Consider the following 27,872-nt stretch of genomic DNA (forward strand, 5'->3'; position numbering starts at 1 on the left):
ACCCTGGATATGTAGATACAATTTGACTGTCAGGCTTTGGTGACTGGTGTAGGGGAAGGAGGGAGTACACAAATAGCACCCCACTTTTCATGCCTAAATAAGGATAGCATTATTCAGGGTCATTACTACCCACACGAGGTTTTACTCTTAGCTTCCAAAAGTAGATGACGATTTATTTAAGGCAATGTTTTTCAACCTGCAAATTGCAACCAGTGAAGTATAAAATCAATATTTTTGGTCTCAAGCAGCAATTAAAAAAATAGATGTAATAAAACAGATTCAAAATAAAAACCAGAGCACAGTGCTCTGGTTTTATTTATTTCAACATATGCAGTGACCAGTAACAACATGCATGATGATTATATTCAGTGACATTAAGTGTCATGTGGCCTTACATTTTTTGCTCCTGGAATCTCATTAAATTTTCTGGTGTATGCTGGTCACTTTTTCAATACCATAACCGTAGGATAACATCACAATGTTTAATTGGATTTTATATACATGATCAATTTTTTCAGTTACTCAGGAAGTGATTGATGTGCAGAAGAATCATATTTATTTACTTTGAGAAAAAGTTTCAACCAAGTCTAGATAAGAACGTTCAGCATTTCTTTTCTAAAAAGGACATTAAAATTAAGAAGTTTTTCATGCATAATTGCACATTTTCGTTAAACTCAGTGTGAGTAAATTACTTTAATGAGAAGGATGAGGGAAGAAATTAAGAAACATAATCAAGTTGAACTGACACATCACTAAATGTAATAATGACAATAAAAAGACAAATGTTAACCCTACTCAGCAAATGTTGACTTCATCTGAAGTGCGTTCCAACAGGAAAACAGACCGTAAAAAGAGTTTATATGATTTTATTAAATGTCCAACACCCAGTGAAAATGGTACCCGCTAATGTCTAATAACAGTCCTATTAATAAAGTGCTAAAACTTCAAAATGAAAAAGATCCTCATAAACACAATATGCTTAACTTTAAGCTCCTCAAATTGCTAAATCAAAAAAAAAAAATGAAGCTTTTGGTAAAATTTCTTAGCCATCTATAACTTAGTCATTTTATCTGTTTCTTAGTCATTTTATTAATTAGGAAGCCTTATGCCTTCACTTGGTCACATGTCATCGGCAAACCTGAAAATACAGGTGAAAAGCTTATTCTTCCAGCCTGTAGGAAATTTTTGTGAACAAAGTGAGATAAATTAGATGATAAATTCAAAAACACTCCTCTTAGAGAGCACACAGTACCTCTTCAAATCTTTACAACTATCTGACGTATGGCTTAACACAGCCTTAGAACCTGGTCTAGGTTTTTGAGATCCAATTTGATAGGAGCATTTTTATCGCACGTTGTGCAGCTCTGTTGGCTCGTATCAGCTATATCTGGAGGACTTGTCCTGTGTAACTTTAACTTTATTCTTGTCCTGTGTAACTGTAACTTTTAACTTTATTTATCTGGACGGGATGTATTTATAGAGTTGGGGAAGTAAAATATAAAATGAAAAATTACAAAGGCTGGAGCAGGAACTAGGGCAGAGATGCAGTGGAATTGTTTAAAAATTAAAAGAAACCCATAGCAATAATCTGCAATCACTGTCATTTTCTATTAAAAGGCTTTGGCATCCAAAGAAATCTACCCTTTCTACCCTTGCTTGTGGACATAATGGAAAACACAGTGAACGCTGTCCTTTGTATGATGTGAAGCTTATGGAAGAGCAGACTTTTTTGAAATGTTTTATTCAGAGATTGGAGGTAAACATACCCACTGACAGTGTATTACATTTGTTGTTGCAATGGAATACACTAAGATGTGTGAGCTTAGAAATGGCATTTATATTTTTCCAGTCGAACCTTGATCTTATTTGGCAAGTATCTTCCAAATTGCATATTTAACTGATTTTGGTATTTCTCAAATTAAAACTGCAAATAGGAAGGGGGGTCATATATTTCAACATGTCAAATACATCTATTTAAAAAGGATCATCTCACCGCTGTTTCTAATGTTCTTATCACATGTTGAACAGAACTTCTTCGATGAGGGCAGTTTGAGATAAAATCAGAGGAACTGTTGTGACCTAACTACCTCAAACTCCCAATCATTACCTTCCAGAATAGAAATATTAAATATTAAAGAATATTTTAATAAAGGTAGTTTAGATTTTCAAAACTTGAGTTAAACTTTTGGTAGCCAAAAAAGGGGGGAGGGCATCTTAGTTTTTCATTTACTCTAAAAAATGATTATAAGTTTATCATAATTTTAGAGAAAAGGTAAAGATGAATTTCCATTGGGGAGCATTAGAAGTATATCACTATTATTATGAAGATTTAAAAGATATCATGTTTTGTGAATCTGAACTTTTCATCCTTGATCTACTTAATAATGTTAAAAAGGAACCGCTCAACAGTCACTATACGTGAGCAACACTGTCTTTGAATGCTGTGTATAACTTCAGCTACCTCAGCATATGGGACTGCAGCTACCACACTTGATTTTAAACGCATGTAGCTAAGGGAACTAGAAGCTTTAGCCATGCTCTCAAATCCGAGTTTCTGTGATGTAAGCAATGTGAAACTGAAGGACTGTATCTTCAGTGACACAGTTCTGCGGAGGTAGGTTTGCTCCTTACCTGCAATCCTCTCTTGCAGGCGCCCTCAATCTCATGGAAGTCATGCTCTGTGCACAGAGGGCAGGCTTCGGCACTCTCCCACAGGAAGTAAAATGTACACCCATCGCAGGTGCCCGCTGGACACTTGCTGAAATAAAAAATTTTATAAATAAAGACAGCTTTTGTATCACATTCAACCAATCCTAATCAACATCTGAGTGTGGACTACATGCTGGGAAGTAATGAGTGGATACTGAGAAAACAGACATAAAAAAAAAATAATCTATAGGAGACAAAACATTTTCACAGAAAAACTTGTACATGAATGTCCATCGCAGCATTATGCATAACAGCCAAAATGTGGAAACAACCCAAATGTCCCTCAACATTAAGATGGTTAACGGATAAACAAATGTGGTCTATCCATACAATGGGCTATTACTCAGCAGATAAACACAGCATGGCTCAAAAATGAACCTGCTGCTACTGTGTAGAGATTACTGAAGTAAGAAAGTATTTGGGAAAATTCTAGTAGGGATGACTGTTCACGGATTTGTAAAACTAGAGAAATATTATTCCCTTAATTTGTCTACTACACCTCCCTTAAGCTCCTTCAGCCTTAACTGGTGCTGAGAACAGGTGTCCTGAAACATTTAAAAGCAAAAAAGATAGATACACAGTAACAGGGAGAATTTAAAAAAAAAAAAATTCTTTCAAGTTTTAACTTCAAATGCCAAAACTATAATTTTCAGTCTACCGAAAAGGCAAAATTTCATATCTTAATTAAATATATCATGTTTCTTAGACTATGAGCACACAAAAATTCTATATGCCTAGAAGTTGACTGCATTTTACCTACCTATCTTTTTTCCAAAGTGTCTGTGTGCTGCAGACTAAGCGAACATGGGTGGAATGTAAACTACCTGCTTCGGAAACAGAGCCCCGCCATTGTCAGAGATTCTTTTGGGGAAATGGCTTCACTCTTAATTTCTCAGTGTGTAAAAGTGGATTAATACATATATTCACGCTAATAAAAAATGTTTTTTTAAAGGTAAGTGCAGTAGATAAACACTACATCAAGTTTAAACATTATTCCTAATGCCCACCTTCCAGATCAGTAGAAGCAACTCAAAATTGTTCTTTTGGAAAAAAATTGGGTAACAAATTAGGAAAATTCTTCCATAATACAATTATTATTTTCTTAACAATGACTTGCAATTTTAAAAATAAGGCCACTTTTCTGGTCATTTAGTAAGTATTACCAGCATGCTTTCTTGCTCAAATCTGGCCTCCCCAAATTGTTTTCTATTTTACGTTTCCAACACAGAGAAGTTTTAAAGGGTTGGGGGAGGCTGTTTATCTTCAGAAAATAAAAGAGTAGGCCCACGAAAGTTTGAGAAGAAAGAACTCAAATCACAAAGAAAAAGGGAAATTTAATCAAAGTTGCAAAAGGCTCTGGAGAGAAAGCTTCAATTACAATTCCAACTGAACTTTCAAGTGATTGTGTTTTTCACAAGTGACTCAACACCCCTCCCACCATATCATTTTTTGTAATTTGTCAAAAGCGGAATGTCTGCTATACTGCTTTCACAGGGTGGTTATAAAGGATAAAATGAAAGAACAATTTGGGAAAGTCTAAAGCACTTCAAAATATAAAGCACTATTAACAATGCACATCACTTTCTAAAGAACTAGAGAACTACAGGAACAGAAAAAAAAAAAAAATCAAGACATTGATGTACTTTGTAAGCTGCCATTCGGTGTCAAAATACTGCAATGATTCAGTGCCATTTCCTTGGTAGATTTCACATTTTCAAAGAAATTCTTAGGTTAAAAGCAGTTTAATTTAGAATCAATTCTTTACTTCTTTTAACCCAATGAATCATTTAAAATGTGGAATATTCAAATTTGGTCCTTTGTTATAAATATGTTTCACAGTTTGAATCAAGCCTTTCCTGTGAAACAAGGATGTATGAAGCAGTAACAATTTTGATGGTTCTTATACAGAATATAAGGAGGAGGAGGAGGAGGAGGAGGAGGAGGAGGAGGAGGAGGAGGAGAAGGAGGAGAAGGAGGAGGAGGAGGAGGAGGAGGAGGAGGAGGAGGAGGAGGAGGAGGAGGAAGAGCCACCGCCCCTGCTCAGTCAGAATTTCTCAGTTTGTTGGGCACTGTCCCATGCACTGAAGGGTTGCTGGTTCAATTCTGGGTCAGAGCACATACCTTGGTTGCATCCCCAGTTTGATCCCCAGTTGGGCCACTTATGAGCATGAGAAGCAACCAACTGATGTTTCTTTCTCATCTCTCTCTCTCTCTCTCTCTCTCTCTCTCTCTCTCTCTCTCTCTCTCTCTCTTTCTCTTTCTCTCAAAAGATGCAAGATGCAAGAGAAAAATTATTTTTTTCCTACTAAGAGAAAAACAAAAAGTGAATACTAAGATAAACACTTTATTGCTCAATATGTGAAATACTCTTCCGTTTGAAGACCTGAGTTACCATCTTCACCTCCTACCCCCACCTTTCTAGAGGTATCACTAATTGTGCTTCTTTTATCACTTTTGGTTCATGCAATCACCATAGAAACCAGTGAGTAAATGTTGAGAGACAGGACTAGGGCGTGGATAGCTGGGGGATACAAGTCTAGAGTTCTACAGGATGAACAGGTGTGGTGTGAATTCCAGGTACAGAGACCATCTTATATTCAAAGGACAACCAGGTGAATCTTGATTTTGTTTTATTGATAAGTGAGGAAGAAATTTTCCAGTTTATTTTGATTTGCGGATTGCCTTACCAACCAGGATGGCACTGGCAACGTGTAAGAATTCAGATGAATCTCTTTTTGGGAAGTTATATCTTAGATTTTAAAATGGAATCTATTTCCTGGGACATAACTGTACTGAGCTGTGAGTTATTGGTGTCCTCTTTCACATGAATCATTGTACTCACAGAAGAATCTGCTTGGTTCATATTATGAATTCATGGAGACAAATCTTGTTTTCTTTGGAACTATGATGACCTAACACTCAACCTCCCATTAATTGTTTGGATAGTTGATGAAGCAGCGTAAAATTGTTTTGCCTAAGCTTCATTCAAAATTCAAAGTTAAAACAAATGCATCTACCTTGTCAGTATATTTCTGATTTTTTTTTTGGAATTAGTCCCAGGAACTGGGGGAATGGCCACAGTCTTGTGTGCCTAGAACATTTCTTGTTTGATGTGAGGGGACTAATGTTGCTAAACTTCTTTCTGGTGGGGCTTTGGTAGGTTTCTTAAGACTCCCAGTCTTGGGGTCAGAAAACTGACATCCTCAGGGATGGGTGATGCTCTAGTCCTGCCTTGTCATTGGCAGAAACCCACCTTGGCAGGGTCCAGACAATGCTGTTGCATCGCGTTCCAATTTCATTTGCCCTAAGGCTGAAGAGCATAAATCACTTTTGACTGGTTTGAATGTAAGATAGTTTGACCCACAGCTCTTACATTCAGTGATAGAAAATTCTACCAGTCTTCTTTTCTAAAGATTTACCCTGGGGTGATAACCACAAGTCAGCATCTGATCAAGACCTGGACCAACTACATTAACTGACATTCCCTAGTCCTTTTTATCTATAGACTCTATATCTTCTACAGTGAAATAAATACCTGTCAAAACTTTACAACCTTATTTTAAAATTGATCCTACAGTGTTATGACTGTTCTGTGATATTTTAATATACACCTCTTAGGATTACTCATTAATGCCTGAATTGTATCATTTTAATAATTCTGTATTAGAGCATTTACATTTCTTTAACAGGATGGGTTTTAGTTGTTTATGCTTATGCACATAATGCTTTTATATGTGTCCTTACTTTTTTTAAATAAATCTTTATTGTTCAGACTATTACAGATGTTCCTCTTTTTTTCCCCCCATTGCTCCCCTCCACCTGATTCCCCCCACCACTGTCCTCTGGAGGGGGAGAGGGGGCGTGAGGAGTGCGGGAAGAAATTGGACAAAAATCTTACACCTATGGATGAGGACTGTGTCCTTACTTTCTAATGTTATAAGACCATACTTGGTTTTAATCTTTTCAATTCTATTACTTTTTTTTACTTAACTTACACAGATTTAGATTATCTATAACTTGTCCATATATAGTGCAGAGGAAAAAGGAAAAAAAGGAACTCACTAAACTAATCATTATTCTCTTGCTCTTAACAACTTAAAATGGAAAGACTTTGGGCTTTAACAGCCCTTCCCCAAAGACCAAAGGAAAACACTAGATTAGCATCCAGTACCTTGGACAGACTCTGAATCAGAGCCTGTGGGATGAGCCCTGGCACACTGATCCCTGGGCACCATCAGGGCAGGACTGAGAAACGCCCCTTTTCAGAGAGACAGTACTCTCAGAGGCTACACCTACAATGAAGATAAATCTGGAATCTGAAGGAGGTTTTGGCAAAATAACTTTAGACTGATATATATAAACTACCCAAGCAGTTAAATATGGTGGTAAGTTATGAGAGAGTGAGGAGGCTGATTTTTCCTCTAACTCACAACATTAATAAAGAAGACTGTGTTTGAGGAAAGTTCACTCATTAAAGGAAGGCACCTACAACATGCAGATCAGTTGAGTTATCCCTAGATAAGTATTATATTGTAGCTGCCTCTGCTTAGTGTCCTTCATTGCAAATATTTACCTATAAGGAATTAGAGGGAGGGGAATAAAAAGATGGCATGGAAAGAGCAACTAACACGGTCAGGAAATCAGTCCGTCTTTCTGTGCCACTTGATAGCTATACAATGTGCGTGTTCCCCGTTTCCCACTGTGAAGAGCCAATGGGTCTGACTTAAGGATCTGCAATGTGCTATGACATTTCGATTATCCAACTAAAACTGGTTCCCTCTGTCTGTTTTTCTAATAAGGCTCTTTTATAACCTTTTCACTAAAAGACATCTCTCGTTTTCGAAAGCACTTTGGACACAATGCGTCGGTCGAATTATTCCTAATGAAAGGAGAGCCTTCAATTCCTCTAACCACCTGCAATCATGCTTAGAGGTTTGGAAAGCCTTTCAGACAGAGGCTGGAGGGACATCTATTTGGGGATATTAGTGGCCTATTGTGTTAGCAATTTATTCTCTGGCCAAGCTACAGGCTGCAGTAGATAATCTCAAACGTCCACTCCAGCTCTCAGATTTCGCCTAGCACACACATCACGCTGCTAAGTCTTTATCTAAAATGTCTCGCACCCTCCAGACACTTTGTGGAATTAGAAACCAACTGCATTTGCCAAACCAAACAGACAGGCTGGTGATTCAACTGCAGATTAGCAGGCGGTCCCGATAATTTGCTGCTCTCTAAATTCTCCATGAGCTACGCAGGGAACACACATTTTTCCCTTTTCTCTTGCCTCATCCACTGTCTGTTAAGACCCTCTCATTTTCTTAGGGCTGGGGGGAGGGAGGGGTCTTGTGACGTTTTCCCAGGTTACCAAGACACAGAGCCCCAACCAACATTACTACTGCCAACACTGCCATTGCCTGGCTGGTTTGCCAAGATTCTTGGACAAAGATGCTACCTTTTGGCGGCGGCGCTCCTTTTCTATCTGCCAGTCTCCCTTCTGAGACTTCTTGATCAGTGTGAGAAACTTCTCAAGGCATTTGCCTGCTTATCGTATTTCCCCGAAAATAAGACATTCTCTGAAAATAAGACCTAGCGCATGGAAGAACAAGACATCCCCTGAAAATAAGATCTAGAGCAACTTTGGGAGAAAAAATCAATATAAGACACTGTCTTATTTTCGGGGAAACAGGGTAGCACCTTCCTCTCTCTCCTGGAGAATTTAAAGCCCCTACCCTCAAGAAATGTAGATTAAGTCCTACTCAAAAGTAGCTTAAGTATCTGGCTTTGTAAACATTTCTCTTTTTTTATTTTTTCTTTATTGATTAAGATATTACAAAGGTGTTCTTATCACCCTATTGACCCCACTCACCCCACCCACTCCCCCACCTATGCCCTCACTTTACCATTAGGAGGAAATCGCAAATCTTTATTGGCCCTGCTGCTAAAGAGAATTCTGATTTTTTCAGAACAGGCTTCTGCTTCTGCTGCTCTGATCCCAGAGCTCCCCCTTGTGCCCTGATGAGAAACTGACTCCAGAAAGAACTAAAGGTCAGCACATTAGGTTGTAGATATTAAAGATATTACTGAGCTGAACACTAAGAGATTCTTTACATGGTAGGGACAGTCTAGAAAATGGTTTTAAAATAGACGCCACAAGGCGTTCGGCTGCAGGAGATCTTAAGAAACCCTTGAAAAGTCAGTTAAGGTTCCTAAGTAAGAAAACATAGTAGGGGTCAAAGCAGAAACTTAACTTCTCACAAAAACAAAAAACTTCCCTCTACTCACAACAACAAAAAATCACTTAACATCATGAGATTATTTTTCATTATTACTTTAAAAATTCAAAGCCTATTTCAGAATAGTTAAAGAGAGATACTTTCTAAAGGATAGACTAGTCTTTTAGCAACATTACCTGCTCAATTCAGAGATCTGGAGGAGGCTTCACACAAGTCACCCATATAGATTCCTAGAGGCTAGGCCAGAGAGGTTAGTTGCTAGGTCCAAAAAGGATCTTAGCGGTGCTAAAGAGAGGGAGCAATCTGAACTCAAAGCCATACAGTAGGGCATTGGAGAAGAGTTCAAGGATCTCTGATTTGCCGAAACCGGTTTGGCTCAGTGGATAGATAGAGCATCGCGGCCAGTGGACTGGAAGGTCCCAGGTTTGATTCCTGTCAAGGGAATGTACCTTGGTTGCGGGCACATCCCCAGTAGGGGGTGTGCAGGAGGCAGCTGGTAGATGTTTCTCTCTCATCGATGTTTCTAACTCTCTATCCTCCTCTCTTCCTTTCTGTAAAAAATCATATATATATATATAATCTGATTTGCTGCCTGGATCGTATTACTGACGCTAGCCCAGGGGATCTTCCATTACCAGATACTTTGGGGAACCAGAATGAGTTATCCCAAAGTATGCCCCTGTGATATGCAGATGACTGTTTAAACTAAAGGCACTTTTAGCTTCAGGCTCAAGATAAACTTTGGCCCCTCCCTTTACTATCTACAGGGCAGGGCAAACTTCTAGTTACTAAAAGTCGGTTCTGATTGTCCAGCAATGACCCTTTGAAGACCCCAGGGTACATTACATGTCCCTTGCTCAGGACGTCTAGTATCTCAACCCTCCTCCCTATCTCTGAATCTCTCCTGCCCGTGGGGTTTCTGTACATATCTATGTATTGAATTTGGTTATTTTCTCTTGCTAATCTGCCTCAAGTCTGAAGAAACTTGAGGGCAGATCAAAGTTTGTTCCCCTCCCCACAATGCTCTTGAACAGTAAGCTCCCTCTGTTTATCCTACTGATTGATATCTATTACCTTTTATTATGTAATCTCATCACATTCTTCTCTCACTTAGAAAAGGTGGAAAGAAAAATTAAGTCTTAGATCTATAAGGACCAGAGAAACACCACTGGTAAGAGGTGAATGCTTTATGCCCAGAAATAAGCCTCAAATACTGTTACCACTGTAATTATTTTCAAGATGCCCAAGTAACTGAAACAATGCTTAAGACCACTCACTTCCAATCCTGATGCAATATAAGCAGGATAACTTAAGATCTCTCAAGGGCTACTATGAAACTATCAAAAATAAAAAATAAGTACATTATTATTTTCTTTAAAAAACATAAACTTTGATAGTTTGATGAAGGAAAATTTGCAAACTATAATCCATCAAAAGATTTTTAAAATATTAGAATAAATAATATATATATTGAACAATGAATAATTGTGAAGAACAGAAATCTGGTGACATGTATGTGTCACTCTTGCATGAAAGCAGTCTTTATTTAAGCAGAAAGTTCTGAGTCTATGAAATTGCTTCCTCAGTGCAAGAGGCAGCTGATCAATGATTCTCTCTCATCGATGTTTCTAACTCTCTATCCCTCTCCTTTCCTCTCTGTAAAAAATCAATAAAATATATATTTTTTTAAATGATCACACAGAAAAGTTCCTAATCCAGCTCTCAAAGAAATTAAGGCTAACTTGTATGAATAAGTACAAGGACAGAAACAGTGTAAGTATATATTACCTCAACAATTTTTAAATAGATTTATTAGACACTCAGGCAAACAGAGGAGAATATATTGTTGAGGAGACTGGGAAATACTGAGATGGAGCAAAACCTCTTTTTTAAAAAAATATTTTTTATTGATTTCAGAGAGGAAGGGAGACGGTGAGAGAGAGGTAGAAACATTAATGATGAGAAAGCCAGGAACCCAGGCATGTGCCCTGACTGGGAATCTAACCATGACCTCTTGGTTCATGGGTCGACACTCAATCACTGAGCCACCCGGCTGGGCGCAGCAAAACTTTTAACAGGCACTCAATGTAACCTACATCCAAAATCTACCTAGTCCTCTAGTCTCTGCTTTACAGCCATAGAGAACATATTTTAAAATAGTAAGATACTAGAATGTTGCTTCCTCATAATACATACAAATGTAAATAATCCTTTAGAAATAAGGTTACCTGGGGACTGAAATCACTCCAGCTCCCGGTTTTGTAGGATTACATCTCATTTTCACCGCAGTTGACCGGCCATTAACACAAGATGTTGTGGTTGCAGAAGACCTATGGTAAAGCACATGTCACTTTACAAAATATGTATGATACAGATTACAAGGACAAAAATAACCTACATATAAAAACTCCTATGCTATATAAACAAATGGAAAAAGAAAAGGAATCAAAGGTCACTACTTTATAATTTTAATACAAATTAAGCCTTTTTTTTTTTTACTATGAAAAGTTTACTATTTTCTCAGGTAAAGTGATAAGCTATTATCAAGATGTTTAGTAAAGCTTCTATAATTAAAATCAAAATTACAATCAAAAGAAATTTTAAAGGGAAAAATGTCATATCCATTCAGGCTGATGTCTAGTTGTATAAGTTATAAATAAGTACTGCCTATACAATAGAGGCAGAATTACAGAATTTAAAATATTATATTTTGCTTAATTTAAAAAAAAAAAAAATATATATATATATATATATATATATATATGAGCAAAATTATATGAGGTTTTCAAACTATTCCATGTTTCCTACTTTTTACTAAGTAATTTATTTAAGAAACAATTGCTGATTATCTATTAATTATAAGCTACTATGCTGGCACCTGAAGTGACATTCTCTTGATTAAAAAAAAAAACTGTCAAGGGAAACAGCATCTTCACTTACTTGTAAAAGAAATGCACATCTGGTATTTGGCTCGGTGGAACTGGGAACATATCTTCTTTTATATTAATATTTTGCAATGTGGTTTCAATTGTCACTCCTACAAGGCAATAAAAAAAGACACTTCTGAGCAATATGGGAAAATTAAGTTTATTTATCCTCTGTATATCTGAATAAAAATAGCTTTACTTTTATACTGTAATTTTAGCAGAAATATTACATTAAATTAATATGACAATAAGGAACTTTCCAAAGTTTATGAAAAATAAAATATTCTATTCCCTAGTTTTGTAATTTTGCTTAAGTCACTTCACTTCCTTTTTATGTCCTGAATCTGTAAAATGCATGCAGTAATTACAATATCTCTAAAGTCCCTTCCAAATCTAACATTTGAACAATCCACTATTATACTTCTCAGCCTCTGGTGAGTTTTGTCAAATGAGCTGGGCAACTTTGCTAATACAGCTTTTTTCACATTCATTACATTTGACCCAAACAAGATTCTTGTACCCTAATAATTTCCAAAAATAACTCCAAACTTTGCTTAATCTAATAGTAAGGCATTTTTCCCCTGAGTAAAATGATGGCAGAGCCAAAATGCAAGCAGTAACAGCCACCTTTGCTTTTGACAGCTTCTGCACTGAGCACAAGCTCAGTAACTGACCTTGGTGCTGAAAGTAAAGCTCAACTCCTCTGGAACCCATAACAATGTTCTCAAATCTGGCTGCATATTAGACTCATCTAAGAAGCTTGTTAGATTTTTGGGATTGTTATATGCCTTGTTAGGTTCCTAAGCCCCACTCCAAAAAGTCTAATGAATTTGATCCCTCTGAATTACTAACAGGAACCTGAATTCTTCTTAAAATATCCCTATGTTCTTTTTTTTATTTTTTTTAATCCCTATGTTCTTGACAACACAGAGATAGAGAAGCAGATGGGAAATAAAACTCAGCACATTCACCTTTTCTACTTGTCACCAACTTACTTCTGGTATAAAAAAAATGATGAAAATGGATGGTAGATATTATAATTTAGGTTTATATTGTGTCTGTTTACTATTCTTTTCTTTCTAGTTTTGGTGTTTTAAATTATTTTGTCTCTTAAACTCCTAGAGGATCTGATACAAGGCCAACTCTCAGAAAACACATATCACATATGAGTCAATACATAAATTCAGAAGTTCCTTGTACTCTCTGAGATTAATGAATAGATCTCACTTGTAGAGGCTTTTTAACCATGTCACAAGGGATGATTTAGAACTACCTGTGGGCTTTAATCATCCAGGATAAAAACCAATGCTATGACAGGTTATCAGTACCCTAGTTTTATATATGTATATAAGAATGAAATGAAGCTTACCTAAAAATGTGTCTGCCAGAATGATGGATTGTGATGATAAAGCTGCTCGGAAACCCTTACTTTCAGAAGGAATTATAGTTGATTGGCATACAAATGCTCCTACCAGATTCGTGTAATCATCTGAGCCTGCCACCATGTCCTTTACTGTAAAGTCTGTTATATTGTTGGTACAGAGAGCCGTCTTCTCCCCCTAGGAAAATAAAGTCATAAAGAAGTTTTATGGGGGGGGTCACTCTCTAAACTGGATCTCAGCTAGCCAGGGACTCTAGGAGGGCAGTGATTCTCTCCTCACCACAATTACGATTTATTAGATCTGGTGGGAGGCCGAGCCACCAGTATTTTTTAAAAGCTCTCGAAGCTATTCTAATGTTTCAACCAGGATTGAGAGTCACTGAGGTTATGATGAATATACTAACTCAAGGCTGCATTCCTCCTCCAACTGCAAGCCATTTAGCATAAGGCAGTATAAGTCATCTATGAACTCTTCAATTCATAGGATAACAATGCATGCAAAGAGACCAGAAAACAGCTGATGCCAAGAAAAAGTAGGCTGATGTGTGCCACAAAGGTAATGGGAAGGCTGAAGAAGAAACATAAAAGCCCTATTGCCATAGAATCCTAAGACAACATCAAAATTGTAAACAGTTGGTCACAAGTGTCTTTATTCACATACTCTTAGATTCAAGGACATTTATCTGCTCAACTGCACAGTTAAGTTTAAGGGAACACAAAGGTTAACTTTTATAATCATTTGGAAGATAGTTGGAAGATATCATTTATAAAAATTGGAAGACTCTTTAAATACATTTAAATATACTATACTCCCAATGCAAAAGACTATAGCTTGCTCTATAAATTCTATGAAGAAAAGTACAAAGGAAAATAGGAACACTAGTTTATTGGTCTTAGATGTAGAGTGTACACACGTGAGCATAAAGAAAAGAATCAAGATTTCACTTTGTTAAGGCAGTTGGTAGTCTTAGCCCATGAAATGTTCTCCCTCCACCAAGCCTTCTCACCACAATACAGGTGCAACATATTTTTACTAAGCTCAAATTAAATTGTTGAAGCCAAAAAGAAAAGTGGAAAAGAGCAGAGATACACTACTAACGAAGAAAAGAGAAAGCCAACTGTAAACAGAAAGGAGTGAGAATATAAAGGGGGGGGGGGAAGAGAAAGAAGAAGGAGAAGAGAAAAGATGGAGACATAGATGGTGGTAATACAGGACTAAGAAGAAGAGTGGTATATAATGAAATTAATCTCATTCACTGCTTGACACAGTAGTAAACATAATAGATACTTAATATATAGTATTGAGTAAATTGAGCGACTAACCGACTGAGTACATCAAATTAGGACAAGACGAATCTCATGCCATGTAAAATTTATAGATTTTTTAAAGAATTTATGTGATCATTAAATCTCTTTTTATTTCCTTTGTACAAAGTTTGGCACAGCCGCTCATAATGAAGACCATTAGATATACAGGAATTACTGTAGAAAGAGACATGGAGGAAATCTCAACCTTGTATGCCCTTAAAAATATTCAACATAGCCGAAACCGGTTTGGCTCAATGGATAGAGCGTCGGCTTGGGGACTGAAAGGTCCCGGGTTCGATTCCGGTCAAGGGCATGTACCTTGGTTGCGGGCATATCCCCAGTAGGGGGTGTGCAAGAGGCAGCTGATCGATGACTCTCTCTCATCGATGTTTCTAACTCTCTCTCTCCCTTCCTCTCTATACAAAATCAATAAAATATATTTTTTTTAAAAAAAATATTCAACATATAGTCCTGTAACTCTCCCCATTACCAGTGCCAATTAAGGTCTGCTTCTTCCCACAGAAAAGAAAATCCCATGATTTATTAGCAGATCAACTATCTGATCAACTGACATTTGTCTCCTGCTTAATACCTTTCTACTTTTGGATCAACTTTATTTGTTCCTTTAAACTTACTGTGTAGTTGAGCAGATAAATGTCCTTGAAACTAAGAGTATGTGAATAAAGACACACATTAACCAACAGTAAAACTTTCTCAAACTATAACTGCCTGCCTAAAAAACAGGAGAGATGACAAGCTTGATTCACTTTTACACAAACAAAGGATCCTCAAAGCACTTAAACCATCACTCCGAGGTTAGGGGTTCAAGAGACTGGATGCATGCTTTGATGGACTGAGAACCAGGCAAGGTTGCCCCTGGTGGAGAAAGCTGCCAACCTACATGCTAGAAGGCAGCAGAGGACTTAAGCTCAGTTTCTGACATGTGGGTGTTAGTTTTCAGAGAGATTTTACTGGGCCATCAACATAGAAAATATTAACTCACTCTGAGCTGAAATATAACCCCATCTCACCTTTGCAGCCAGAACTCACCTCATGCCCACATAAACTAATATTGAAGAAATGGAAGTATTTTGTCCCCTTGGAGGTAAAGCTGGGGCCATTCATTAGCGAGCCCACGCTGCTGAGGTTGCTAAAGTCATAGTGCAAACTCTGGTTTTCTTTCTCGTGGGTGAAAAAGCAGTCACTATAGCAAGCGGAGTGGTCCTTTGATTGAGATTAAGAAATGTAAAAAAAAAAAAAAAAAAAAAAAGAAAGAAAAAAAAAGTGTAATAATATACCAGGAAAGAAAGTATTAGTTACTCTGAAAAAAAACGTGTTTTTTTTTTTTAATCCCAGTTTAAAATCTATTTTAGTGATTTCATCTTCGTCCTAGTATATTTTACCATACTAATACAGAGAGTTTCTATAAGCTAACTAGATTTTCTTTAGGCAATGATTAGAAGGTTCAGAACATTTCAAAGTATTAATAGCTATTCCAAGGTTAGTATCTTGTAGAAAGGTATTTTCATAGTCAAATGCGTCCCTGTTACTTCCATTTAAATAAACAATAAAACTCCTTTCTCCTTCATTCATAATATAGCATCAACCTTTGCCCTTAAAATGTTATAAGACACACTTGCTGCTCTCTGTATGTTCCTATTGCCCACCTACAGAGGTTGTTTTCTTGCTCTGCCACAAGAAATTTAGTATTGTTGGAAAGCATTCTTATTTGAGTGCTTTTCTTAAACTTGAACGTCCCCAGAAACTAGCACTTAACATGGAACATATCCACTAAGTGATCAATAAATGGAAAAGGAGAGAAAACAAGAGAGGGAGTGAGGAAAAAAAAATCATCGATAAATATCGCTAACAACCTTGTAGCTCCTGAACAAACATTCCAGGGCACTTCTGAGTTTCTCTCTTAAAGTGGACTCACTCACCCGCGTGCTTCGACTCCCAGGCCCGCACGGAATACAAGCCTCCTTGCCATAGACCTGATGTATGGACAGGTAGGTGTCAGGGAGACACTCCTTGCACTGGTTGGTTTCTTTCTCAATGTAGTCGCCTGGGGGGCAGGGGACACACGATGAGCCCGAGTTTTCAGAACCGAGGGCACAGGCACGGCAGGAGGCTGCCACCCCATCAACTGCGTTAGTGGCGGTGATAGAATAAATCTTCACCATGTCATTGATGAACCGTCTATTCTAAAAAGAGAGCAGAAACTAATGACTTCTGCTTTGGGGCTTACTTGGACAATCAAACTGCTTTATGTTGATATCACCAAAATAAGCAGAGTGCTCCAGCCTTATAGTTTATAACTGACAATGGATTAATATTATTGGGGGTGAGGGGGTTGTTGTTATTTTTTTCTTTAAAAACCTTAACACTAGACTGTGTTAAGTCCACAGTAACGGAGTCCCAGGAGTTTTGTCACAGTCACCATGGATATGTCATACTTAGTACTAACTCGGGCGTATTTTATAGACTTTACATCTAGCAGAACTAGCATGGCTTAATAGAGGAGCAGCTTTATCTCCCATTTACTCAAGATAGAAGCCCAAACCTAATGCTACAATAGATGCCAACAGTGTTTCCGGGCAGAAGCCATGGACTAGCCTTGGAAGAATAAGACTCTGGCCCTCACCCTAACTAATTGTGCAATATTGATGCAATCATATGACCTCTTTGGGCCTTCCTGTCTGTCTCTGTCTGTCTCCTCTCTCTCTCTCTCTCTCTCTCTCTCTCTCTCTCTCTCGTACTTTTCCTAACCAAGGTTCTCTGTTTTCTACTGAAAGAATTTGCAAAGTGGCTTACTTTATGCTTTTCCTTATTGAGATAATGGGTCAATTAAGGGCTCATTTTCATCCAAGCAGTGGCCGTCACACTGCCAGTACAGGACAGCACTACTCTAGACTAAATGCTTTTTGTGTGGAGAAAAGCAAGAAGGCAAGGAAGCATCCCTAGCATGTTCGTGCCCTGCATGATGGTGATCTGAACGCTCGTAAAGAACAAAACTGGAGGCCAGTAAAGCCGGGAATGGGTTCCCCAGGGAAAGCCTCAAGAGAAAAAAGAAAATGCTCCTTCTGCCACCTCAGCTTTTGAGGCAGCCTCTGAACTTGTGGTTTACCTTGTTCTCAAGTTAGGAAGTTCACATCATTGGAGACTCACAAGAACAATAATCTTGCTACTATTGAAACATACAATGGGAATTACTTAGTGGAGGATGAAGGTCTACTCTAACAGGGAAAGAGGGTAAATAATTCTCTGTGTTAACCCAATCCTGGGGCCACATACATTCTCCAGGCTATAAAAGAAGACATTACTGTAATTAAATTATAAACCAACATCTGTTAATGCCTTTTAAGCAAATGCCTGATCATTCAGGTGAAAAGAAAGTAAGTTAAAAGTCTTTTCAGAGTCTCAGAAAGCTTTAAAAGTAAGGTTTTAAATAACTACAAAATTAAATGTTCTTTCTCTTAAGCTTCCAGTAACTATAATTGTTCACAGTGTAGAACAATTCAAAGATCCACTGTATTATTCCATTTCATACATTCTTGCTCTCAAAAAAAAAAAATAACCATTTTTATACCAGTCTACTTCATAACCAAATGTTTGATTTCACATCAGTAAAATGCTATCTTTCCTCCAGGAGATCTGAGTGATCACTTTCTATAAATCTCCACTGGGGCATCATCTTTGTATTAAAAAAAAAAAAAAACTTGGAACTTACATCTTGCCCCTGATTAGTTCTCTGGAATGCCCATGTAAATGTAAACGTTGCATTCTTGAAGATGATGTGGGTGTAAGCTTGTTTTTCTTTGGTTCCACCCCATGATTCCACCACGTTGGTACTTTTTCTATTAATATCCTTAAAATATACACACAGAAAAGCATAAACTCGGTATTAATACACATCTCTATTCATTAAAAATATGTGTTTGTATTTACAGCATACCCTGCAGGGTTTGTAAATATTTATCTACAGAGATGTAACCCTATAATTAATTCTCGAAACTTTCCCTCAAATCTACACAAGCACTGACTAGCTTGATAATTCAATATATCAATCACATTGTCAATGTAACATGTAAAAGGTCTCAAATCAGCTGAAACCGGTTTGGCTCAGTGGATAGAGCATTGGCCTGCCGACTGAAAGGTCCCAGGTTCGATTCTGGTCAGGGGCGTGTACCTTGGTTACGGGCACATCTCCGGTGGAGGGTGTGCAAGAGGCAGCTGATCGATGTTTCTCTCTCATCCATGTTTCTAACTCTCTATCCCTCTCTTCTTCCTCTCTGTAAAAAATCAATAAAATATATTTTAAAAAATATATTAAAAAAAAAAAGGTCTCAAATCATAGTATGTGTAAGGAGGGTGGTTGTTTTCTTTTGTGTGTATGTGTGTGTGTACATACGTATACGCATGTGGGGTGGTGGGTGTGGGTGTGAACCTCTACCTTTAAGAAATATGTATACCGTGTTTCCCCGAAAATAAGACATCCTCTGAAAATAAGACCTAGCGCAACTTTGGGAGAAAAAATTAAATATAAGACACTGTCTTATTTTTGGGGAACAGGGTACTTAGAAGGGGGAACATAGTTCCTCAAACTTCTCACAGTGAACTTCATAAAATGGCAAGGCTTTCTATTTTTATCTTTTTCCTTGGGATCTGCTATTGGCAGTACTTACATAGAAATTGTAAGTTCTCCCTGTTCTATACTTGAAACTTCCTGGCTCACCCAAGTGCAGGTTAATCAGAATGTTACTTTATGTTCATGATATATTCTTTTTGCTTATGCTTTAAGTGCCATAGTATTAATTTGTGTAATATTTATTTCTGATTTCCTTGGTTAAATTCAATATTTAGGACACTATATAAATGTGCGATATTCCAACAAATATGTTGTCATTAGCATGGTTAAGAAAGCCAAATAATGTAATACACATCTAGTTTATTAGAAATTAAAACCAAGATTAATCCTGAATATTCTTATTAGCCTTCCCTGCAGAACCCCTAATACATGATCTAAAATTCTAAATAGGCTTCTCTGAATTATCTGGGATGTTAACAATATGGTGGCATGAACTCAATACATGTCTCTTTTCTTTCTGTGATATAAACATAGGAGTCAAACATGTTATAAAGAAATCAAATCTGCTATAAAGAGAGGCATGTTAAGTTCATGCCACAGACAGAAGCAACAGAATGTGCTTTTCATACATTATAGAATTCCCACATTACTAAGCAATCAAGTCACTTCCTAAAAGGAGTTCATAATATGCAGATAGTGCTCTGTAAACATTTCTCTGGATGTTTATTCTAATGATAAGTGAATTTATTGCATTACTACATCTAATACCACTTTATTTATGTAAAACACTACACAATTTTGAAAGCATTTTTATATGCTATTTCATTGATATTTCAAAAAATCCTGTGAGAACACCAAATTACACAGAAAAACAGCTAACAGATTCTGCTATGAGCTAAAACTCCAGTTTTGATTTATCAAAATAAATAATTGTAATACCTTCACTTAGTGTTTGTTCAAATGAGAAAGGCAAAATAATAATAATAAACACATCCACATAATCAAAAAAGGGTTTTCTCAAAAGGAGCACACTGCAGAGAGTTGTTCATTTTACTTAAAGGGATAAAAGAAATATTCCCCAAAGAGGTAAAGTTTGAGCTGCCTTTGAAGTATGGATAGATGTTCACCAGGCAAAAGAGCATAAGGAAGAATGTCATTCAAACCTAGAGTAGCAAGGAAAGAGAAATTAAAAAGTACCAGGTGCTCCACTATCAAATTCAGGGTGTTTAAAAAGGTGTGAAGCCCTAACCAGTTTGGCTCAGTGGATAGAGCATCAGCCTATGGACTGAAGGGTCCCAGGTTCGATTCTGGTCAAGGGGATGTACCTTGGTTGTGGGCACATCCCCAGTAGGTGACGTGCAGGAGGCAACTAATTGATGTTTCTCTCTCATTGATGTTTCTAACTCTCTATCTCTCTCCCTTCCTCTCTGTAAAAAATCAATAAAATATATATATATTTTTTTTTAAAGTGTGATAACTCACAGTAGGTTTGGTAACAGAAGGTAGGCAAAAAGTAGGAAATGCCTTACAAAGGCCAAGCTAAAGAATTTTAAGTGTAAGTTATTAGTTATTAGTTCTATTATAGGTTATTAGTTCTCAAACTTTAGTGTGTATCAGAACTACCCTCAAAGTTTGCTAAAAATAGAGAATGCTGGGCCCCATCACCAGAGTTGTCCATTAAGACTAGGATGGGGCTCAGAAATTTGGATTTCTAACAAATTCTCAGATGATGCTGGTTCAGGGATCACACTTCAAGAACTACTATCACAGGCAACAAAAAGCCACCAAGAGTAAAGAGGTAGCTTGATGTGGAGGCCTCTATGATTGTTTTTATGTTTATAAGGATATTTTGACAGCTGCATGGATGACAGAATGGAGATAAGAAGAATGGATAGGAGGCTACTGTTAAAAGATAATAGGAATCTACATTTCAGCAATGGCTCTGAGAATGAAGGATTAACATTAAAGGACTAAGGAGGCGGAGGTGGGAGAACTGAAGACTTACTGGTTATTTGTGACATAATATAGATGGATGTGTTGAAGATTATTTATGATCTCCTATTACCACCGTGGAGTCATTTTGTTTTTTTAGAACAAAATAGTCTGTCTTCATTTAAGTTCTTAGGAAGCATGAATAAATATTTAAATCTCCATATATCTTGTATGTCATGGAGGAAATTGTTAATGGGCTATTAACTAGCTATTAAAGGATCTTTGGGAAAACAAAAACAAATCATGTCTATATAGTCAGTCTTTAATCATAATGCAAAAATCTTAGCCAACAACCTTTTAATATCCACAAGAGATAAGATTTTAAGCTAAGAGTTAAGATTTATAGGACATCTAGAAAAAAGGGGGCAAAATTATTACATATACATTGCAAAGTCCATTGTCTACATTGATTAAATTTTTTAAAATACTTTTTCATTAATATCGGAAAGGAAGGAAGAGGGAGAGACAGAAATATCAATAATGAGAAAGAATCATTGATTGGCTGCCTCCTGCACACCCCCTACTGGGAATTGAGCCCTGTGCCCTGACAGGGAATTGAATCCCGACCTCTGTTCATAGGTCGATGTTCAACCACGGAGCCACTGTGGCCGGAATACATTGATTACATTTAACAAGGTAGTGTTTTCTTTTTTCCAAGTGTCCACAACAACATTGCTTTCTTCTGTCACTTATTGATACACTAGAGGCCTGGTGCGTGAAATTTGTGCACAGAGTAGGAGGGTGTCCCTCAGCCCAGCCTGCACCCTCTCCAATCTGGGACCCCTTGAGGGATGTTAAACCCACCGGGACCGGGTCTAAACAGGCAGTCAGACATCCCCATCAAAATCCAGGACCGCTGGCTCCCAACTGCTCACCTGCCTGCCTTCCTGATTGTCCCTAACGGCTTTTGCCGGCCAGCCTGATCACCCCCTAACCACTCCCATGCCATCCTGATTGATGTCTAACTGCTCCCCTGCCAGCCTGTTTGCCCCCAACTTCCCTACTCTGCCAACCTGGCCACCCCTAACTGCCCTCCCCTATAGGGTTGATCTCCTCCAACTGCTCTTCCTTGCAGGCCTGGTCCATCCCAACTGGCCATCTTATGGTGGCCATCTTATGTCCACATAGGGGCAGGATCTTTGACCATATGGGGGCAGCCAACTTGTGTGTTGGAGAGATGGTCAATCTGCATATTACACTTTTATTAGATAGGATAGAGGCCTGGTGCATGGGAGGGGGTCAGCTGGTTTGCCCTGAAGGGTGTCCCAGATCAGGGTGGGGGTTCCCTTGGGGTATGAGGTGGACTGGGAGAGAGGCCTGTGGTGGTTAGCAGGCCAGCCACAGTCCCTAGTGACCAAAACAGAGGCCCTGGTATCTGGAATTTATTGGGTCGGCAACTAAGTAATTGCGGGTTTCACACATATATGGCTTCAGTTGAATTTTTAGGTTTGCAGACGTAGTACAAATGTAAAACACATTTTGTTATTTGATAGTTGGCTATTCAGCTGTTAATCAGTAAAAAAAGTTTTTTGATCTGTTTTGTAGTTTTCGTTTGGCGTTCGTTAAAAAATGGAAAATCAAAAGGAACATTTTCGTCATATTTTGCTTTTTTATTTCCTCAAAGGGAAAAACGCATCGCAAGCTCATAAAAAGTTATGTGCTGTTTATGGTGACGAAGCCTTAAAAGAACGGCAGGGTCAAAATTGGTTTGCCAAATTTCATTCTGGTGATTTTTCACTCAAAGATGAAAAACGCTCTGGTCGTCCAGTTGAAGTTGATGACGCCCTAATCAAAGCAATAATCAATTCAGACTGTCACAGTACAACACGTGAGATTGCAGAGAAGCTTCATGTATCACATACATGCATTGAAAATCACTTAAAACAACTTGGCTACGTTTAAAAACTCGATACATGGGTTCCTCACGAAATTAAAGAATCACAGTTAACACAACGCATTAGCAGCTGCGATTTGCTAAAGAAACGTAATGAAAATGATCCATTTTTAAAACGACTGATAACTGGCGATGAAAAATGGGTTGTTTACAACAATATCAAGCGGAAAAGATCGTGGAGCAGGCCAGGTGAACCAACTCAAACAACATCAAAAGCTGATATTCATCAAAAGAAGGTTTTGTTATCAGTTTGGTGGGATTACAAAGGAATTGTCTACTTTGAACTCTTACCACCCAACCGAACGATCAATTCTGATGTCTACATTGAACAACTAACGAAATTAAACAATGCAGTTGAAGAAAAGCGGCCCGAATTGACAAATCGAAAAGGTGTTGTATTCCATCATGACAATGCAAGGCCACACACATCTTTGGTCACTCGGCAAAAATTAATGGAGCTTGGTTGGGATGTTTTGCCACATCCACCATATAGTCCTGACCTTGCACCATCTGATTACTTTTTGTTTCGATCTTTACAAAACTCCTTGAATGGTAAAAATTTCAATAATGATGATGATGTCAAATCGTACCTGATTCAGTTTTTTGCTAATAAAAACCAGAAGTTTTTTGAACGTGGGATTATGATGCTGCCTGAAAGATGGCAAAAGGTCATTGATCAAAATGGGCAATACATTACAGAATAAAGTTATTTAGTTCCATGAAAAAATTGTCTTTGATTTTCTTTAAAAAATCCGCAATTACTTAGCTGCCGACCCAATACTTACCTTCTACAATTGAAACTTTGTAGCCTAGAGCAGAGCAAAGCCTCCTGCTTGTTCCATGGCTGCAAGCCATTTCTATTGGAATTTATTTACCTTCTATAATTGAAACTTTGTAGCCTTGAGTGGAGGCTTAGGCTGAATAGGTGGAAAGCTTGGCTTCCTCCGTTGCAGGGGCAACCCTAGCCTGTTCTTTCCAGCTCTGTGGCTGCTACCATTTTTTTGGGGATTTATCTTCTATAATTGAAACTTTGTCTCCTTGAGTGGAGGCCTCGGCTGGCCAGGATGTGTGGAAAGCTTGGCTTTCTCTATTGCCAGGGAAACCCAAGCCTCTCAACTGTTCTCTGTGGCTGCAGCCATCTTGGTTGGGGTTTATTTGCATACTCGCTCTGATTGGCTGGTGGGCATGGCTGGTTGACATGGCTTGAGCGGAGTGATGGTTAATTTGCATATTACTCTTTTATTAGGAAGGATGTTTTTCCCTCCTGACAGCTATTGGGGGAAAATTTTCATTCTGCTGGTAGCATATTTTTATGAAGAAATTTTTTAACAGATTAATATTCTCTGACTTGTGTCACTTGCCAGGGTCCCCTCAGTCCTTTCCATGAGGAACAACTGTTTTCTTTGTGGGCATCATTTCACAATTCTTAGTGACTTCTTTAGACGTTTTTAAGTGCTTTTGTAAGGGACTAAGCATGGGAAGAAAAATAGGATTCTTATTCCAACTTGTAAAAATAAATTCACACTTGAAGGAGAATGCTAAGCTTCTAGATTTCTAAGTCCGCCTTTGAAAGCCATTCTTTCACTTACCACCATGAAGTACAGAACACAGTCAGCAGAACAGAGGGTCTCAAAGACAAATGTTATTCTTCCCAATTCAGAACCCATGGCTCCAGTCATTGATGTTGGTGGTCTATTTGACATTAAAATTACAATATTATAGTGTTTTCTAAATATAATCTGGAACAAAATTATCGCTTTTTTCATTAAACTGAAAGCCATGCTCTCCTCATCCCCTAATCTACTGCTCCCCACAATCCAACTCTTTCCTCACTCAATCTCTGCTTGGCTATACCCTTTGTTCTAAATGGAGTCCCCACAACCATGTTACTGTGCTTGAATCTCCTGCAATAAAGGCTACCACCCATCCTAAAGCAAGACACCTACTGGGAAATTTCAACATGGAAAATTAAAGAAAAATGTGATTTTAAGATGTATGACATGCTAATAAAGAAAAATAAGTATATAAACTATAAGATACTACTGTATATAACCTGGACTAAGACATCCTCATTAAATATCCAAGAATCATGATTATTGTTAACGTTTGGATAAAATATTGCTTAAACCTTTCAGCTTCATCTAACTAATACACATTATAGTGATAGTTTCTCAATCACTGATTTTACAGATATTCTTAAACGTATTACCCTACTTGCTATTTGCTAAGGTTATCACAGTGTTAATATATTTTATAAAGGCGGTCCTACTCCATCTATTTCTATAGGAAAAACAGGCATGAGGATTCTTACAGAAGAAAATCAGAATGAGTTTTCCTTACTTAAATCCTGGGATATGCAAGTTTAAGATCAGGTAATCATTATCGGAACCTCCAGCCCCGCTCTGGATATGATCTCCAGCCACCTCCCAACCTAGAAATGAGAAAGATCATCTTTATTAGTAAAAATTCCATTAATGATTTCTAACAATTTTTAAATGAAGTTACAAAAAGACCAGTAGTGTTTCAAAATTAGAAATACTTCCAAAGGATTCTCTATTTTTAAATTGAAGTTGCAAATTACACATAGAGGTAGACTCCTACCTACCAATAAACACACTCCATATGATTCCCCAGAAATAACCAAGTGGTGCATATTTTTGCATAAACGTTATGTAATGAGAAACTATTTCTCAGTGAGGTGTGACTATCCTTTTTAAAACTAAAACAGATGATCTTCATTCATTCTAATACAATAAGATAGAAAATCCAAGTCTCCAGGTAACCAATGAGAAATAGAAACTTCAAATCACTTAATAAAGAAGATCTGAAGTCTGGAGTTATTTTTTATAGTTTGCTATATTGTTATTCTCTAATTTAACCCTTGTTCTACATTCATTCACTTATTCATTTACTCGATTGGCACTCACTGAGTGCTAAGAACCATGATATGCACTACGGATAGAAAGACAAGACTGGGTTCTACCTCACTGAAGAATCAGAAGAATATGAGAGAGACACACACACTACAATTGTCAGCAGTATGGTGATACAGATATACATAGAAGGTGATGGTGGGGAAGAGGGGAATCTGTCCTCTGCACAAAAACCATCAACATACCATAGGCACAGCTAAGTGCTAGGCTAAGAACTTAAAATGTAAGAACATTCAGCAACCATCCTATAGAACTCGGTCATGTTTTCACGTTTTCAGTAAGTGGGGTTCATCAATATTTTGTAATCAGGGTCATAGACTTCATAGGCAAAAAGTGACAGAGATGATTTAACAACCTCTCACCAAAGGCTCAGAGCGGAGCCAGACCAAACTAGTCCAGGCAGAAACACTGTCACACTACCCTTCAACATGGCAAATAACACAGATTTCATTACTTCCCTTGGAATCTATTCTGGTATTTATAACCATAACTGGTCATCCTCAACATCTACCTCTACACTGACCCCAAAGCAAAATAGCGTATATTCTTACAGGAAAGTCATCTGGCTGTAACACCACAGTTACTGCTTTCATGTGAGGGCCCGAAGACGGGCAAGTAGCCAAATGAGTTTCTCATACCCACATGTAGTATGTTTTTAAAGAGCAGAAACCGAAAAGTCTCTGCTGCCAGAACACATCCAAGAGGCTGACTCTGAACTCACCATTCATTCCATCACACTTTGAATTCCCAACGTTAAAGCAGGAGGTTTTCATGTTGCCAGGAAGGACATTCCACCATTTGTATTCAAAGCCAAGGGCAGGCTCTGTTCCCGCTGGACATGGTCTACATTCTGCAGGAGACAAGTGGGGCAAACAGTGACTGTTAAACTGCATCTGGACAATTTCTTCTCCCTTTGTTCCAAGCACTGCTGAATTTTAATGAGCAGAGAGGGAAGTGGGAAGGAAAGATCCTGAACCACCAATTCCCTGAAGAAGTAGTAACTTTTTCAAAAACAATCTGGAGAGAAAAATAATTCTGGATACATTATACACATATATACCGTATTTTTCGGACCATAAGACGCACTTTTTTCCCCCCAGAAGTGGGGGGGAAAAGTCCCTGCGTCTTATGGTCCAAATATAGCCTACACATATACTGTAAAAAAAAAAGTTTTTTTACTTGCCCGGCTCTGTGTGGTCTCTGTGTGCTTGCCCGGCTCTAAAATGGTTCTAAATGCTGCTGTTTACTTTACAGGGTTAATTACATGTGTTTATAACTGTGATGTTGGGTTTTAATGCACATAAAATATTTTAGGACACTATTTGTTTCGGAATCTTTTTTTCTTCATTTCCGTTCTCTAAAAACTGGTGCGTCTTATGGTCCGGTGCGTCTTATGGTCCGAAAAATACAGTACTTGACTTACATGAAAAGGGAAAAATGTAAAATTTTTTAAAGTAATTTTCCCCCTTCATTTCTGGGAGTAACTGCTACTACTGAATTATCCCCTACAAGAAGAGTAACTCTGAAACACGTTCTCTTACATGTGCTTTTAGAGTCAGTACCCTTTACCTCACGAATAAGTAAACATTTCACACTTCCTATTGGTTATTAAATGGAACAGAATATCATGCAATTTAATTATGGATTGATTACTTGAAGTTAAAAATATTAGCTATGTTAAAAAATACTGGGAGTTGAGGAGTTTGGAAAGAGTTAAAGTTTATGAATAAACCCGACTTAAATTAACTTTTGCTCGATTGAAATGGAGGATCTTTTCTAACCATTTTTTTTTAATTTACCCAAGACACTTTGCATATTTGATTGAAATGGAGGATCTTTTCTAACCATTTTTTTTAATTTACCCAAGACACTTTGCATTATTACATCAGTAAGAGAAGGGGTAGGAA

General features: G+C 37.7%; 1 protein-coding gene across 3 annotated transcripts in view; it reads right to left on the bottom strand.

Annotated features, from left to right (window-relative positions):
• Positions 1-27,872, bottom strand: part of ELAPOR2 (endosome-lysosome associated apoptosis and autophagy regulator family member 2) — a 135,166-nt gene that overhangs the window by 14,886 nt on the left and 92,408 nt on the right. For all 3 annotated transcript variants that reach the window (XR_014796182.1, XM_084897363.1, XM_084897364.1), the window contains exons 10-19: positions 26,687-26,815; positions 25,373-25,463; positions 24,622-24,724; positions 18,289-18,426; positions 16,499-16,762; positions 15,609-15,782; positions 13,239-13,428; positions 11,883-11,979; positions 11,171-11,272; positions 2,632-2,758 (exon numbers count right to left, since the gene is read on the bottom strand). Coding sequence is in view for 2 of the 3 variants with exons in the window: in XM_084897363.1 (XP_084753489.1) it covers positions 2,632-2,758; positions 11,171-11,272; positions 11,883-11,979; positions 13,239-13,428; positions 15,609-15,782; positions 16,499-16,762; positions 18,289-18,426; positions 24,622-24,724; positions 25,373-25,463; positions 26,687-26,815 (1,415 nt within the window). In the remaining variant the exon portion in view is untranslated. The remainder of the gene's footprint in view (positions 1-2,631; positions 2,759-11,170; positions 11,273-11,882; positions 11,980-13,238; positions 13,429-15,608; positions 15,783-16,498; positions 16,763-18,288; positions 18,427-24,621; positions 24,725-25,372; positions 25,464-26,686; positions 26,816-27,872) is intronic.

This window comes from Pipistrellus hanaki (genome assembly GCF_964339955.1).
Source record: "Pipistrellus hanaki genome assembly, chromosome: 10".
NCBI classification, from domain to species: domain Eukaryota; kingdom Metazoa; phylum Chordata; class Mammalia; order Chiroptera; family Vespertilionidae; genus Pipistrellus; species Pipistrellus hanaki.